This window comes from Dermatophagoides pteronyssinus, unplaced genomic scaffold (genome assembly GCF_027571235.1).
Source record: "Dermatophagoides pteronyssinus isolate colony J.1.1.1.1 unplaced genomic scaffold, Derpt_VIB-CSIC_2022.12 sq0004, whole genome shotgun sequence".
Classification (NCBI taxonomy): Eukaryota; Metazoa; Arthropoda; class Arachnida; order Sarcoptiformes; family Pyroglyphidae; genus Dermatophagoides; species Dermatophagoides pteronyssinus.
In genome coordinates, this window is record NW_027461528.1 from 1738429 (window position 1) to 1756928 (window position 18500).

At 28.0% G+C, this 18500-nt stretch overlaps 1 protein-coding gene across 1 annotated transcript; it reads left to right on the forward strand.

Annotated features, from left to right (window-relative positions):
- Window positions 1–3895: 3895 nt before the first annotated feature.
- Window positions 3896–16218, forward strand: LOC113798706 (sodium/potassium-transporting ATPase subunit alpha-like). Its single transcript, XM_027349274.2, has 8 exons — window positions 3896–4046; window positions 12536–13806; window positions 13881–14449; window positions 14513–15081; window positions 15142–15381; window positions 15455–15585; window positions 15675–15776; window positions 15888–16218. Exons 1-8 carry the CDS (start codon window positions 4032–4034, stop codon window positions 16006–16008), a joined length of 3018 nt encoding a protein of 1005 aa, XP_027205075.2. The 5' UTR covers window positions 3896–4031; the 3' UTR covers window positions 16009–16218.
- Window positions 16219–18500: the final 2282 nt, after the last annotated feature.

The following is an 18500-nucleotide window of genomic DNA, read 5'->3' on the forward strand; positions in this document are numbered from 1 at the left end:
AATTCTGGTACATATACATTATTTTCGCATGTTTTTTTTTCTTCTTTAGTTCATCATTATAATAATTATTATTGTTTTTTTTCACGTGAATCTAATAATAATAATAATAACGATCATTAGATATGAATTAATTTTCATAAATTTGCATATTTGTACTGGTTTTTTTCATCAACATTGCATTGCATTGTTTGCTGTTTGTTTGTCTTTATTTATTTCAATAATAATAATAATAATAATAAATTAAATTTGTCATTTATATACACAGAATCGGTAATGGAATTGAATGGAAAAAGAAAATTCTAGATTCTAGCTATCTAGATCTTTGGTTTGTCACTTTGAGAGAAAAGTTTGTTTTTTTCCCATATCCATAAGTATTATTTCGTGTATTATTATTGTTTTTTTCATGATAATAATCATTATATAACCAGATAGAATTAAGAATTCAGAATTTCATAATAATAATAATAATGACACGAATGTATAAGTGTGTATTTTTCTTGGTGCAAAACAACAACAGCGACGACGATAATAATAAAGCCAAAACGAAAAAGAAAAGCAATTATCCATGCATTGCCAGACAATAATGAAGATGGATATAAATTATTATCTTGTTTTTTTATGACCTACCAACCAACCAACAAGAATTAAAAAAAAGTTGATTCTCTTTAATTTTTTATTCGAAAAAAATAAATGCTAATGACAACGGTCAATTTGTCAATAATTTGAAATGAAAATATTAAATTTCACAGTTTCATATTTTGAATTCCATTCAATTTTCTTTTTTCCCCATTATTTTTGAAATAAAAATGATGCTTTTCAAAAAGAAAATTTATCATTTTTAATGCTGTCTGTTCTTTGATTTTGCTTTCTTTTCAATCATTTAAAATTCTGCGCATTCTATACAACAACAACAACAACAACAATCATTATTCTTTGATCAATTCTTACCAACATTACTGATTGTAATCGTTTAGGAAAAAAAATCCATAATTTTGATCATAACATTTAGAAAGTAGCAATGAAAAAACAAAAGAATTTTTCCAACCATATACTTTTTTTGCCACTCCTTCCTTTTCCTATTCGCATATATAATATTCGTTGTTGCACAATTGGACAATTTTCGATTCAATAAAAATCAAGGACTCTTTTTTTTTATAAAAGAGTGCCGCTATATCATCATCATCACCACCATAATTTCATTTTTATGTTGCCATTCTCATCATCATCATCATTTGATTTTTAAATTGGGAGCCTGCCCTTCTACCGTGTGAATGTATTTATATATATAATAATGAATGCATGAATCAATAATGATAATGATAGTGGTAAATATCAATTGTAGCCAAACGATAATGATGATGATGGTGGTGGTGGCCGTAAATATCTGCCGAGAGCCTCATGTGCCTCTATGGCGACTATTTTTATTTATAAAAAAAAAAATCTTCATCACTTTCTTTTTACATTTATTTTCGGTTGTCGTCATTGCCAAAAAAAAAAAAAATCTTTATATACACGTCTTTCTCTTTGAACAAATTTTTTTTTGTTTGTTGGATCGGTTCACAGACACATAGAGACAAACAAAAACGCAGAAACATTTTCCCAAAACAAGACATTACGCCAACAAACCACACACACACACACACACATTTTTTACTTAAAGATTCTTGATATTTTCTACACATCAACACACACAATATCCTTCTATCATTCTCTCTCAAACACACACACTGTTCATACAACACACACACACACATCGACATTGGATTTTTTCAGTGGACAAAATCATCATCAACATCATCATCATCATCACCACCACGACGATACTGCAAAAGAGGATATTGCGTCTGCTGCTATTGTGTTATTATTATTATTGTTGTTGTTGAAGCAAGAAACGAAAGTGAAGAAAAAAAAAAACCTAGCAATGCAAAAAAAAATGAATAATTATTTTTCATCACGAAAAATTTTCTGTTGTTGATCGAAATCATATATTTGAATTAAGAAATTCTTTGATTATTCAAGTTTTTCATTCGTTCACTGTTCACTTGAAACAGCCATAGATTTATAAATGGAATAATCAATAAGAAAAAAATCCCGATATTTTAAAATTCAAGAAAAATAAAAGAAAAATTAGGAATTTTACTTTTCTAAATTCTTTGAAATTATCATCTTCTCTGTGTCTTTATTTGTTTTTCGTTTGATCTGATTTCCTGTGTGTGTGTGTGTGTGTGTGTCTGTTTGTTTCCTCTATTTCAATCCATTTCCTTTCAATTTACTTTCAACAATTTTCTATCTTAACCATTCTTCATTGTGAATCTTTGTAAAAAAAATGATGATGATTATAATGATAATGATGAGAGACATTAACTGCTGAAACTTGTAGCTTGTTTGTTTGCTCTTTTGTGTGTTTTGGTGATTGTATTGCGTGTCTTGTTTGTGGTGTGTGTGTGTTTGAATGAATGGCATTTATCATCGAAAGTGTTTTTTGCACGTGTTTTATTTCTCTCTTTTTTTTCTCAATAATCTGTCATAGCGAATGAACAAAAATACGCCATTGATTTGTGCGTTGTTTGGAAATTTCTTGACCACAAAAAAAATCATTTTTTTTTCTTTATTCATCACCACTTTAAGATAACAATATTTCAACAACAACAACAAAAATGTCATGACAGAATGATGATGATGATGATGATAAACGTGTAAATGTTTTTACGACTAATTGTCATCGAAGACAGTGACAACAACAAAAAAAAAATTTGGTTTCCTCACCACCACCATCATTATTATTTATTTATTTTTCTATTTCGGTTTGTTGATTTACTCATTTAATCATTGTGTGGTAAAAAGAAATATATATTTCTTGATTAAATAGAAACCCAGAAACAAAAACAAAAAAAAAATACCGACAACAAACACACATTGTCATCATCATCATCATCATCAATAATCGATAATCAATCAATTAATTATCGGCGTTTGACACATCCAAAAAAAAGAGAGAAGAAATTTGAATGAAGGGAAAAACCAATATCTAATTTTTTTTTCGTTTTACTATCATTTACGTTTTCAGATATTGTGAACTTTTTTTTTGTTTGCTTCATTTCTTCATCATCATTTTTTTACCATTTTGAATTTTTAAACAAACAAACAAATAACACCCACCATATTTTTTTTTTTGATTCGGAAATTGTGAAACCGGTCATCAATTTATAACTTTGATCTCTGATTAATTTTTATAGGTTTTTAATTTTAAATTTTAAAATTCTTCACTAGAATCATATCAAATTTATTTGTTACCAGTGTTTTATTTTGGGTCTATTATTCTCATCATCATCATCATCATATTCGGGTAACGTTTATATCGAACACACACAGAATACCGCACTATTCTGTTCACTCTCTGTAAATATATAGCAAAAATAACCGAATCGATTCCTACAACTATTGAATTATTGTCTGTTCTGTTTTTGTCTGTATGTTTTAATGCGCTTCTTCTTTTTCTTCATTTTTTTTTGTTTTGAACACCAAAATTCATAGTCAAAAAAAAGAAGAATATTCTTTCTGCTAACTTTTTATGTGTGTGGTTGTGATGTGTTGTTCTTGATTTCGATCTCTTTCTCTCTCTCTGTGTGTTTCTATTTCTGTGTCTGTGTGTTTGTGTGTCTAAGTAGAGTAAAGTTTTAACCAAAAGAAAAAAAACTCTTCGGTGACCTAAAGACACACAACACTGAATTGAACTGAGCTGCATCCGATCATCAACATCATCATCAACATCATCATAATCGATACAATTTTTTCTATTTTTAATCATCAGTTTTTAATCAAATTCAGTGTTTGTTGTGTTGTGTGTAATCATCAATTCAAAAAAAAAAATCATTAATCCATCATCATCATCATCATTAGTATCATTGAAAACATCCGATTTCGACCAATTTGAATAACAAAAAAAAAAAAAAAAACAGAATATTACACAACATACCATTTTGGTCCATAATAGTATTGAATATCAAATCAAATAAATAACACAAAACAAAATGGCCAAAGTAAACGTAAGTTTATTATTATTTATTTTGGATGTATATTTATTTGTTTTTGGAAAGAATCCCGAATTTATTATTTGTTTCGGTAGAAGCAATATTTTATACGAAAACATAATGAGATTATTTTCTTTTTTTTTTGAAATTTTGACAGCTTAAAAATCTCAAACAAACAAACAAACCAAAACAAATCACATCATTAATTGGTCTGTTTAATCCAAAAACTCTATATACCAGTTTATTTGAAATTGACATTTTGTTTCCAGAACCAAAAAAACAAAAAAAATATGATTTTGAATCTTGCTTGTCAACTTGAAAAAAAAATTTTTCATTCTAACAATTTGACATTGTTGACAGAATTCTACTTATTCACATATTCTTTGCCATACAGAAAAAAAAGAGTGATGTTAATTAAATTCTGAAGATAAACAATTTTTGTTCCAACAAAAAAAAAATCAATTTTTTTTTACATTTTTCAATACTTTCACAATGTACTTTCAACTTTTGTTTCAGCTTTTTAGCAGCTTTCAAAAAAATGCTCATTGTTTTTTGTTTTGTTTTGTTCCAACGAGATGAACAAAAAAAGTTTCTTCTCGAATTTCAGTTCTTGAAAAAAAAACAAACAAACAAACAAATTTTGTACCGAGAATAAGAATTTTGAACCGAAACAAATATCGCTCCTTTTGGTATAGAATATATGGGTCATTTTTTTCGCATGGCAAATCTTTTCGTCGCTTATCTGAGATGCTTTTTGTTGTCATTTTTTCGTTGTGTTGATTCAAAACAAAACAAACATTGATAATGTCATTCATAATTCCAGAAAAAAAGGCCATCAAAAACAAAATACCATTTCGATAGGATTACAATTGGTTTGTTTTTCACCATTAAGAATTACTCGTATCAACAAAAAAACAAAAACAAAAGCAAGCAAACAAACAAAGAGAGCATTATTTACTTTAAACATCCACATATGGTAATGTCATTTGACATTTTAACCAAGTGGAAAATGTAAAAATCAAATTAATCATTCTTGAAACAAGATCTTTATATAAAAAAAATATTACCGAATTTCAATGATGATCACGAAACAAAATAGAATCAACAGTTATTTTGATTGATTTTTTTCTTCAATCAATTTAATTATCAGTAATTGAATTTATCATCATGTTTAACAGAAATCATGAAAAACAAAAAGCGAAAATTATTTGTTTGATTATTGATGCTTTCCCGATTGATTGATTGATTGATTTACTTTTCAATTGACATTTTCGTCTATTTCTATATAAAAATCATTGATTCATTAATCAAATGAATGAATGAATGAATAGATGGTCATTGTTCATGTGTAATTTTGTTTGTAATTATTATTTTGTTTTATTTCTTTTTCGGTCTTTGAATTTCCGATCACTTTGTTTCGATTATTTGCCGTCGGCACGAATGATTTTTGTTGTTGTTGATTTTATCTTTTGATCCGTTTTTCTCCTTTTCTTGTCATTGCTATTGATTTTCTTTATTATATTTTCAAAGAATTTCTAATTTTAGAAATGATTTTGGATCGATTCTTTGTAATTCTTGTTTTTTTTGCTTACGGATTGAATATGAGAAAATATCAAATATTAATCTAATTTCGTCATAGATAATTTTGTATTGAAAAAAATTACCAAAATTCATTAATGGGAATTTTATTGAAAAAATTTTGTTATTGAAATTTTTGAAAATCAAATGTTTGCGATTAAAAAATACTATTAAAAATGTGTTTGTTTTATCATTTGAAAGAGTTTGTTTGCAGTTCATGTTGGTTGGGTTATTTTGGCCAAAGGCATTCAGAATGATTTTCGTTTTTGATTCATTCATCAGATTCTGTCAGGAATCATACATGGATTGATTTAATTCAATTGCGACACGAATGAAATAGGATTTTCATTAATTTTTTAAATTCAAATTGATCAAGGTTAGATTTCACTGATTTTTTTGAATAGCCAAAAAAAAAATTCAAAACACAATCAATCAATCAATCAATTCATGGATGATTATAAATCGATTCAATCATGCATGTTTCCCTTTTTTTTTGTTTTGTTTTGAATGTTATCGTTGCTAAAACTTTTCAATCACCTTGATTATCCTTATTGTCCACCTCTTTCTTGTTTGTTTTTTTTTCTGTTATATTGGATGTAATTATCGGTTGTCAAACAAACAAAACTGTAATGTCAATACATAATTGACATGCTTAGTTTCAATTGTAATTTGTAAAATCGACAACACTTTTTTTTTCTTGGAACGAATTTTTCCTACATGTTTGGCTTTTCTTTACATAAAAGTGTTTTGATATTCTTTTGATTCCCTGTTATAGCAATAGCTAGTTAAATATAAACAAAAACACACACACACACCCGACGATAACGAGAATTTTTTTTATATTAAAAATTTTTACATTTGAGACTTTAGGTTTTGTTTTTGTGTTTACAAAAACAAAAACAAAATGATTCTCTTTTTTTTTAATAAAGCCGGCTTTTTTTTCATCAATCGAGAATGTTTTCTTCTTTGTTGGTTTATTTTCTTTTTCTTCAAATGTCAATTTTTTTTCGGTGTTCACATTTTAAATTTAGCTATTTTCTTTTCGCGCTTCATATGTAACAAGGAATCATAACTTTTATATTAAACTCCTTTTCTTTCGCAAAAGAAAAATCCGGTTTATTCTTTTCGCTTTGAAATCCGAAACAAAACCGACTAAATTTAGATTTAAAGTTTTTTGTTTTACATTTTTCATGGTTTCGGATTTTTTTTTTTTTTTTTTTTGTTTCCAAAAATAGAACAACAAAGAAGAAACCTTTTGACTAAACTAACTGAAGAGGGATGCTTTTTTTGTTGCATATTATAAGATACACTCAAACACTATGCACATGCAATCAGTTTTTGGTTTGGTAATCTTCATCATCATCATCATTACGAACAACTGGGGATGAATCTGAATTGAGAACATTTATGATAATCATATAGTTTCAATATGGAAGAATTTTTTCCCATAATAATAGTGGAAATGAGAATATGAATATGATATGATAATTTAGAAGAAAGAGAAAATTCCAATTATTATAATCATCGATTCTTGAAATGACAATTTTTGTTGTTGTTGTTGTTGATGTGATGATGAATTTCTGGTCCTCTTTTTTTTTGTTTGTTTGTTCGGCATCACAGATTTCATAATTTTTTTTTGAAAGTTAGTCCGTGATTTTAATGGATTTTTTTTTCGGGGCTCTAAAGTTTCATTTTTAAATGCCAAAAGGTGAATTTTAAAAAAATAATTGAAAAAAATCTTTACTTTGCCTAACCTTTAGGCTTTTTTTATTGTTATTATTCATTCAATTTCAATTTCTCTGATCCATCATCATTATCATCATTTTTTATTTGTTTGTGATAATGATACTGATGACATATACACAAAGAATTCCCAGAGTTTTTTTTAGTTCCATTTGGCTGGGAGAATGATGAAAAAAAAATTAATTGAATTTTTGCTTATTATTATTTTGTTTCCTTGTTTCGCAAACGACACATGTCTTTTCTCTGTCATTGTTACACAAACAAACACCAACATACATAAAGAAAAATTAATGATAATAAACATTTTTGATGATGATACACACACATAAGCATTTTTTCTAGTTATATATAGTATGATGGTATTAGCAACATTTCATAATGAATTGACAACCGAAAAAAAATAAAAACCAAACCAGAATGATGATGAACACACATTGAATTCTGTTTTTCTGAATGTCAAATGAAAATGACCCCGAAAACTGAATGAATTGAATAAAAGATGGCAGCACTTTGATCATTTTTTTATTCAATAATTTGACATTTTTTTTGATTTTGTAAAATTTTGTTCCAATTGATCGATCATTTGCATGAATGAACGAAATAATTTCATTGAATTGATATGACACAATTAAATTCAGATTCATAGTGTGTTTGTTTGCTTTTCGTTTGACGTTTTTTAACAATACTTTTTGCTTTGTATTTGAAATTTGATTCAATTTTGAAAAAAAAACCAAAAATAGTGTTGACATTTCATTTCGAATTAAAAATGCCAGAAAAAAAACGAAACTCGAATCGAAAAAAGAAACCGTTTTGCATTTCTTTTGATTTGAATCAAACGAATTGGAACGGATCTAATACGGAACGAATGTGACAGCGCAAACAAAACAAAACAAAGCAGAAAAACACTTTGCAAATGAAATGATTCAAGACGAAAGAAAATTTGGGTGGAAAAAGAAAATTGCCGAGTACACACATGAAGTCAAGAGTTGATTTGAAGAAACCAAAACAGAACCAAACAAAACAAAACAACAGAAAAAACATTAAATTCAGAATGATGATTATTAAATATGCGAACAATAAATGACAGCAACAACAAAAACAAACAAAAATTAAACATGATGGGCTAAATTTTTCAATTTTCCATCATCAAGAAAAAAAAATTCATTCGACCATATTTTTAAGTGATTTTTTTTCAAGATTCTGAAATGAATGAACGAATCTTTTGAAATCATTGTTTGTTTGTTTGTCATTATATTTATTGTTCCATTTTTTCTAGTTTAGTTTTTTTTTGTTGTTTGTTATTTTTATTAATTTTCTTTTCTTTTCATCATTCCGTTGGATTCCCTTGCGTCCCGTTTTGCTTTTTTTTTGTTGTTGCTTAAGAATTCTTTCGGAAAGAAAACTTTTATTTGAAGAAGTAAAAGAAAAGAATATGTTTTTTTTCATCCTTAATATAATTCAAATGATGTTCATGATATTCTTTCGAAGTTTGGATTTGAGAGAGAATTTTCATTGTGTTTTCTTTTTTTTGCTTGTTTTGGAATATTCATAACGTTTATTATGTTTTTTTTTTCTCTCTCTCTCTCTCTTTCGGTATACAAAACAATCAATCAACCTTTGATATTTTAAATTATTTTCTTTCATTCATTTTTTTCTCTCTTTTGAAATTAACCAAAATATACAAAAACGAAAACGATTTTTTTAGTAGTTAAAAAGTTTTATCAAAAAAAAGTTGTTGTTAAAAAAAGAGAATCTGTATGAATATAATTTACTTTTTTTTCTCTCTCACTGTGATTATGAATAAATATTATGATGATGATAATCATACGGTACAATGAACAAACACAAACCATACAAAGATGGATTTGTAAAAGAAAATTCTTCATTATTATTATTATTCAACTTTGAATATCATATATTCAATGAAATGAAATGAAAAGAATCCGATAGAATTTTTTTTTAATATTTATTTATTACTCTTTGAGCTTGTGTTATCCATTCAATTAATTTTTTTGTGCTATTCAAATCAAAATTCAATCCCAAAGGTGTGCGAATCTCGATTTCACAATTTTCTTTATTTAAATATTGAATTTTCTTTTTTTTTCATTCAACATCAATCGATTTTTGTTATCGAAAATATACTTTGTTTATATGGGCTAAAAAAAAATACCGAGGAAAGAATTTGAATAAAACTTCTATTTGTTTGCTTGTTTGAATATCAGGCCATAATTGGCCTATGATATTTAAGAATTCTTTTTTTTTCTTCATTGATTCTTTTTTGATCAAAATAATGATCTATAAACATTCATTCTATATGTAGAATCAATCATTATTGAATGTCTGAGCAAACCAAAAAACACTGCAAACAGACAAATCAATGAAAATGATCTTTTTTTTTTTGTTGAGAATTTTTTTTAAATGAAATTTTTTTTTGTTGTTGAAAAGATTAAAATTGAAACTTTTTTTTTTGAAAACTCATATTACCTGGCTGCTACTGAATTAATTTTTTTTTCGTTTGTTTGTGAACAAACAGTCGACTGGATCCGGTTTGATCTATCTCAATTTTTTTTCTCGTTGTTGTTGAATGTACAGAAGAATGGCATCTAATTTTTTAAATTTTTTTTTTGTTGAAAAATTATCTCTTTTTTTAATTAGCTAAAATTATGCCAGGTAGTGTTATGGTTGAGGATCGTCTTTGTTTTTTACTTTTCACTTCTTTTCAGGACACCTTGTACCTTTTTTTCTATAATCACCTATGTCACCCATATTTTTTGTCATATCTTCCGTTTTCTCTTTCTCCCCCTCCACATTTGTTTGTCTTATTGAACTCGAAGATTGTTTTTTTTCACAGTTTCATTTGTAGTCAATGACAATGATGATATGATAATAAATTGTAATTATAACTATGACATGACATGACATTCATTTTTGTTACTTTTATCATTGAAACAAGGAAAAAAATAATTGAAAATTCATACCACTAGCAGCAGCAACAGATAATTCTCAATGTAATGTCCATTTTTATCAATATTCAATGATGATCATCTTTTTTCTTTTGGAAAAGAAAAATCAATCTGAATATTGAATACATTTTTCTTTTGTTTTTGTTTGAATCGAACCAGTTATAACTAGCAATTATTGATGGGGATTTATTATCATTTTTAGTACATTATTGTTTCGTGTCCCTAGTGACAATTTACACACACACACACACATACAGATATTTGTAACAATCTAAGCATCTAAAAGTATCCAACGATAAAAGTTTCGACTGTATGTGTGTGTCTCTATGTCATCCAAATGTATATTGTCGATGTGATGAGAATGACACAATTTTGACATCGAACAAGATCATAACTGAAAATGAAAATGTTTGTATTACTTTAATAATTTCTTTTTCATCTTTTTTTTTGTCATGTCATTCTCTTTCTCTTTTTTGAATTTTTTGTTTTTGTAATGAAACAACAAATGATGATGGAAACAACAACAAAGACAACGGCGGATGTGCATTTGAATTGAAAACAAAAATATTAATTCATTTCAATTGAATAATTGATTGGAAAGGGAAAGGAGGGGAAAGAAAATGAAATCCAGTAGCATTATAATGATAATGATAATTTGCAGTAGTAGTTGAATAAAAGTAGTAATAATAACATAACATAATTTAGATAGGATCCTCAAAAACCAAAAATATCATTGCCAATCATTTTTTGTTTTCTAGATATCTATTTAATTCTCATGCCAATACACGAACGAAATATCAACCATCATCATAAATCAAAGCTATTTTTGCTTTTTGTTTCAATAGTAATTTTTTCGTAATACATAGGTATATTCAGAGAGAATAGGTGTTGAAACAAAAAAATTTTTTTTCAAAAAGAAAATAACGGGATATTAACGGGAAGGGCGTATAGGTTGGAGGGTGAATTTGGAAAATGAAAATAAATGATGATAATGGTTATTATTACTGTTCTAATGCTTCTATGAATTATTGTTATTATGATTTTTCGCTATCATCATCATCATCATCATGATTATCGATTCGAATTTTTTGTTTTCTGGTCGATATATAAAAACATGATACATCAGAGAATATCATCTCGAACACTTGTTTGTTGTTGGTTGTCTTCATCGTTGTCGTAGGTGTGTGTGTCTGTTTGTGATGTGAAATTTGTATTTGTTTTTTTTTTTGTGTATTTTCATTTCAAAAAAATGTTTTCACTAGTTTTGCCTAATATTCGCTTGCAAATAATGATGATAATAATGATCCATAAACATTCATAATGCTTTGCTTTCATATTGAATAGTTTCATTATCAGCCATAACAGCGTTTATGTGTTTATGTTTTTAAATGTAACATGAATATACAATTCTTGTTCTATATATGTGTAAACATTGTTTCTATGATTGATGATTGACCATCCATAATAGATGCTTGTTATAATCCATTTTTTGTTAACATGGTTATGAAAAAAAACACTGTTTTGATTGCCACATAGAGATTGTATTCAATCTGAATCTGAGAGATTCAAAACAAAAATTATAAACCAAAACAAAAATAGTTTTTTTTTAGTTTATATTACATTATTATATAACATGTAATAAAATTATTTATTAATTATAAACTAATATTAGTAGTTGTAACCTGAGAGGTAACTGCGGGTAAAAAAATCTAACCAATATTAATGCATTGTGCATCATACAAATCCGGTTAACGTGTCAGATTTTACCTTAATTGAATGTGAACTAATTGTAACCAAATGAAAAAACAAAAAACAAAATCAAATAACTAATTTTATCTAATTGAATTTCAATTTTCTCATCTCATCTTTTATTTCTTTTCAATGTTTTTTTTCTGTTTATCAAATTAGCGTTCGATTGAATTTTGTTTCAGAAAAAAAGCGTTGTGTGTGTTTGTTTGTGAATCCAATTTTTGGATCAATCCACAATCCAAATATTTATTTCTAAGAAAAAAAATAACTAGAATCCACCAAAATCTACATCAGCCAACAATTATTCTATGTCTAATTGAATTTTTTTCACCTTACTTGTAATTGTGATAAAAAATCATTCAAAATGGTAAATTCGGGATTCTATTTAATTGTCTTTTTTGTCTTATTTTTCACTAATTTCTAATTGATGATGTTAATATTTTACTTTTTTTTAATTCTTATAAAATATAGGGAAATAAATCCTCAAAGAAGGAAACAAATCTTGATGAATTGAAACAGGAAGTGTCTATGGACGAACATAAGATCACTTTAGGTGAACTTTATAGTCGTCTTGGAACACATCCTGATCATGGCCTTACACCAGCACGAGCCAAGGAAGTACTATTACGTGACGGTCCAAATGCATTGACACCGCCAAAGACAACACCCGAATGGGTAAAATTCTGTAAACAATTATTCGGTGGTTTTGCACTGCTGCTATGGATCGGCGCTTTTCTTTGTTTCTTCGCCTATGCAATTCAAGCAACGTCCGAAGATGAACCAGCACCAGATAATCTTTATCTTGGTGTTGTATTAGCTGTTGTCGTCATTATTACCGGTATTTTCTCCTATTATCAAGAGGCTAAATCATCAGCTATTATGGAATCATTTAAATCATTGGTGCCACAATATGCAACGGTTATACGTGAAGGACAGAAACATACAATTTCAGCCGAAGAAGTTGTTATCGGTGATATTGTTGAAGTAAAAGGTGGCGATCGTATTCCAGCTGATATTCGTATTATCAAAGCTCATGGCTGTAAAGTAGATAATTCATCATTGACCGGTGAATCTGAACCACAAACCCGATCACCCGAATTGACAAGTGACAATCCATTGGAAACAAGAAATTTGGCTTTCTTTTCTACAAATTGTGTTGAAGGTGCTGCTATCGGTTGTGTCATCCATACTGGTGATCGTACTATTATGGGTCGTATTGCTAATTTGGCTTCCGGTTTAGAAATGGGAGAAACACCAATTGCCAAGGAAATCGCTCATTTTATTCATATTATTACCGGTGTCGCTGTATTTTTGGGTGTAACATTCTTTATTATTGCATTTATTTTGGGTTATCATTGGTTGGATGCTGTTATCTTTTTAATCGGTATTATTGTCGCTAACGTCCCTGAAGGTTTATTGGCCACTGTAACTGTATGTTTAACATTGACGGCTAAACGTATGGCAAGCAAAAATTGTTTGGTTAAAAATTTGGAAGCTGTCGAAACATTGGGTTCAACATCAACAATCTGTTCGGATAAAACTGGTACATTGACACAGAATCGTATGACCGTTGCTCATATGTGGTTTGATAATCATATTATTGAAGCCGATACTACTGAAGATCAAAGTGGTGTTTCATATGATAAAAGTTCACCCGGATGGAAAGCATTATCACGTGCAGCAACATTGTGCAGTCGTGCCGAATTCAAAGCTAATCAGGAAAATATACCAATCTTGAAACGGTAATTATATTCATAAATTCTTATTCGATAATCAATTGATTGATGAAATTTTTGTTTTTTACATTAATCTACAGTGAATGTGCTGGTGATGCTTCAGAAAGCGCTATCCTTAAATGTATGGAAATTGCTTTGGGAAATGTAATGGATTTTAGACGAAAAAATCAAAAAAATTGTGAAATTCCATTCAATTCGACCAACAAATATCATGTTACCATTCACGATTCTCCCGAAACCGGTGGCTATTTGTTGTGCATGAAAGGTGCACCTGAACGTATTTTGGATCGTTGTAGTACCATTTTTATTAATGGCGAAGAAAAAGTATTGAATGATGAATTGAAAGATGCATTTAACACTGCTTATTTGGAATTGGGTGGTCTCGGTGAACGTGTCATTGGTTTTTGCGATCTTCCATTGCCAGTTGATAAATTTCCAAAAGGATATCCATTTGATGCTGATGAAGCTAATTTCCCATTGGATAATCTTCGTTTCTTAGGTTTGATCTCTATGATTGATCCACCACGTGCTGCTGTACCTGATGCTGTTGCTAAATGTCGTTCGGCTGGTATCAAAGTTATTATGGTTACTGGTGATCATCCTATCACTGCTAAAGCTATTGCTAAAGCTGTCGGAATTATTTCGGAAGGTAAATAATGATCATTTTGAATGTTTTTTTTTGTAACCACCTTTGTATTCTATGAACTTTTAGGTACTGAAACTGTTGAAGATATTGCTAATCGTTTGAACATCCCGGTTGAAAATGTTAATCCACGTGATGCTAAAGCTGCTGTTATTCATGGTCAAGAATTGAAAGATATGACATCGGAAGAAATCGATGAAGTTTTACGACATCATGCTGAAATTGTATTCGCTCGAACATCACCACAACAAAAATTGATTATTGTTGAAGGTTGTCAACGACAAGGTGCCATTGTAGCTGTAACTGGTGATGGTGTAAACGATTCACCTGCATTGAAAAAAGCTGATATTGGTGTTGCTATGGGTATTGCTGGTTCAGATGTATCAAAACAGGCTGCTGACATGATATTGTTGGATGATAATTTTGCATCAATTGTTACCGGTGTTGAAGAAGGTCGTTTGATTTTTGACAATCTTAAAAAATCGATCGCATACACATTGACATCAAATATTCCGGAAATTTCGCCTTTCCTATTCTTTATCATCTTCAATACACCATTACCATTGGGTACTGTTACCATTCTTTGTATTGATTTAGGTACCGATATGGTTCCCGCTATCTCACTCGCTTATGAACAGGTAAATTTTCTACTTTTTGATTATTATTCATAATGAAATGTAAAAATACTTTTTCCATAGGCTGAATCTGATATCATGAAACGTCAACCACGTGATCCACAACATGATAAATTGGTAAATGAACGTCTTATTTCAGTATCATATGGTCAAATTGGTATGATTCAAGCTGCAGCCGGTTTCTTTTCATATTTCATCATTATGGCTGAGCATGGTTTCTGGGGCTGGATGCTTTTCGGTTTACGTGAAAAATGGGATTCACAAGGTGTTAATGATCTTGAAGATGCATCTGGTCAAGAATGGGTATGCTTTTTTGTTGTTGATTTTACATAATGTGATTATCAATCTCAAATCTTTAAAAAAAACTTTAATTTAGACTTATCATGCCCGTAAAAAGTTGGAATACACTTGTCATACTGCTTTCTTTGTGGCCATCGTCGTTGTACAATGGGCTGATTTGATTATCTGCAAAACACGAAGAAATTCACTTGTTCATCAAAAAATGAAGTAAGAAATGTTTTTTTTCAAATTTTGTTACACAGTACACTAATCACCAAAAAAATAATCGTATGGCAATCATTTATTTAATTTTACAGAAATCATGTGCTCAACTTTGGCCTTGTGTTCGAGACTGCATTGGCTGCTTTCCTTTCATACTGCCCAGGCATGCCTATCCTACTTCGATTATATCCTCTTAAGTAAGTCTTTTTGAATTTTTAAATCAATTGTTTTTTTTTGACATCTTCATATCCATCATCATCATCCATCATGATATCTAATTCTTTTTTTCCATTCAAATTCAAACTTAGATTCACCTGGTGGCTAGTGCCGATTCCATTTTCATTATTGATTTTTGTCTATGATGAAATTCGTCGTTTCATTTTACGTCGCAATCCTGGTGGTTGGGTCGAATTAGAGACTTATTATTAGACATCAAAAATTTTTTTTCAATGCAAACTTCAAATAATAATAATAATAATAATAATAATAATGAAAATAAAATTACAATATATTACTACACCTAACCCATATATTTGTACACAAAAAAAAACACCCACCACATCACCATACACACAATTACCCTATCAATCACAGAATATTATATTCAGAAGAGCATAAATAAATAAAACAACAGCAGCAGCGGTTAATTGTCTATTTCAAAAGAAAAAAGAAAAGAAATTATTATTATTATTATTGTTAAATGATAGTGAATGATAATAATAATTATAAATCAACAACAACAACAACTACTACTTTACCTGAGTCAGTCAAATTGATTATCATTATTATTATTATTATTAAAACAGAAACAGAAACCTGTCGTATTCAATTTTATTCATTGTTTTTATGTTTAAAACAAAAAAAAAAAAATTTTACTTAAATTAATCAAATTTAATTAGAATGAAAATAATAATGATTGTTGAAAAAGTTAATTAATTAAAGAAAAACAAATTAATTAATTATCAAATTATTGAAAAATTCCTAATTGTCTAAAAAATTATTATCACCCACACACACACATACATGCATATGAATTTAAAATACATCAATTTTAAAAAACAAAACAAAACACCTAGTCATATTGATCATCATCATCATCTTTATTATCAAATCAAATAAATAAATATCGAAGGATTTGTATTTGTAATCATCATCATTATCAAAATTATCTAAAATTGTTATCGAATTTTCACATACAAAAAAAAAGAAGAAAAGATTTAACCTGGATGTTCTTTTTGTTTTCTCATTACATTCAATTAATTATTTGTATGTTAAATTGATTGTGTTTTTTTTTCTTTTGTTGTTTTGTTTTTGTTTATGTTCATTTCATTATAAAGTTTAAGTAATAAAAAGATAGTGATTGAAACACAAACACACACACACACAAACATACAAATATCATTTGTAGACATTATGATAAAATTCACATTTTAAAATTGTAAAACGCCTTCCACCATCATCATCATCATCATTATCATTACCATCATAATATTATTTGTTTTTTGTTATTTTAATTTCTAAGAAACAGACAAAAAAAATTATTAAGAAAAAGAAGAAGAAGAAGAATAAATCAATTAATCAAATGATGATCGATGATTAAGGATATAATTGATATCAACCTAAAGGTGTTCATCATGCCCCCACATCATTATCAAATTGATTTTATCTTTTTCATCATCATCATCATCATCTTATTATTGGATTATTGAATTTTCAAATTATAATTGATTTTCGAAAAAAAAGTAAAATTGTTTAATGTTTTTGTTTTCCTGTTTGTTTGAAATTACACAAAGATTTACACATCTTTACACATAAATACACACACACACACACACATGTTGTATAAGAAAAATAGTTTAATAGTAAAAAAAAATTATTCATCATCATTTGTTATTTGTTACATTTTTAAATACAATTAAATTAAATCAAATTCAATGTGAATGACATTCAAGCTAAACATTATCCATTATCACCCATCATCCACCAACAATAACATTAATTAATTTTTTTTTTGGAAAAAAATGCATATGATGATCACCCACACACACAAATAAATAAATTACACAATTTTTTCAGTGAAAAAATAAATCGAAATCTGTCATCATTATAATTTAAATAAATGTTTTAAATTTTCAAGTGATAATTATATACTGATTACAACAACAACAACCAAATAACCGCAAATAAAATATTCATCATAATATTTCACACATTCAAACCCTTTTTATTCATCATTTTATTAGTTACGAAAGAAGAAAGAATATCTGTTATTCATTTGATTATCGTTATCATTATTCATTCACAGAAACCGATTGGTTGGTTTGATTATCATCACGAAATCATTTTAATTCATGAATTTCTCATCATCATCATCATCATCCGATCTAGTTTAAAGCAAAATCATTTTCAAAAAAAAAAAAGAAATTTAACGCGTTCGCTACCGGAGATTTTGAAAAACACATAGAACTACAGCAAATAAACGACGCATATATGCGTCGCTGGTAGCGAACGCGTTAAATAATTTTTACAAACAAAACACACACAAAATCATTTACTAAATACTAATGATATTTAATAATTTGAAAAAAAATTTCATGTGGCCTAAATAATAATTTAGATTATTTCTTGTTTTAGTTGTTTTGTTTCACACATCCAATGACATAATCAATCAATTATGTATTCTAATTACCTTTTTTTCAACAAAAAGTTTTTCTTCAATTGGTTGCTCATTTCATCATCAAATTTCATTCATTCATTCAATCACCACATCCAGACATTATCATGATAATTTCTAATGCAAACAACAACAAAATAACGAAATCTTAATCAAAAAAAAAAAAAAAAAAAAAATAACAAAAAATAAATAAATCCAAATTATCATCATTATAACTGACCACCACCATCACCTTTTTTTTGTCACA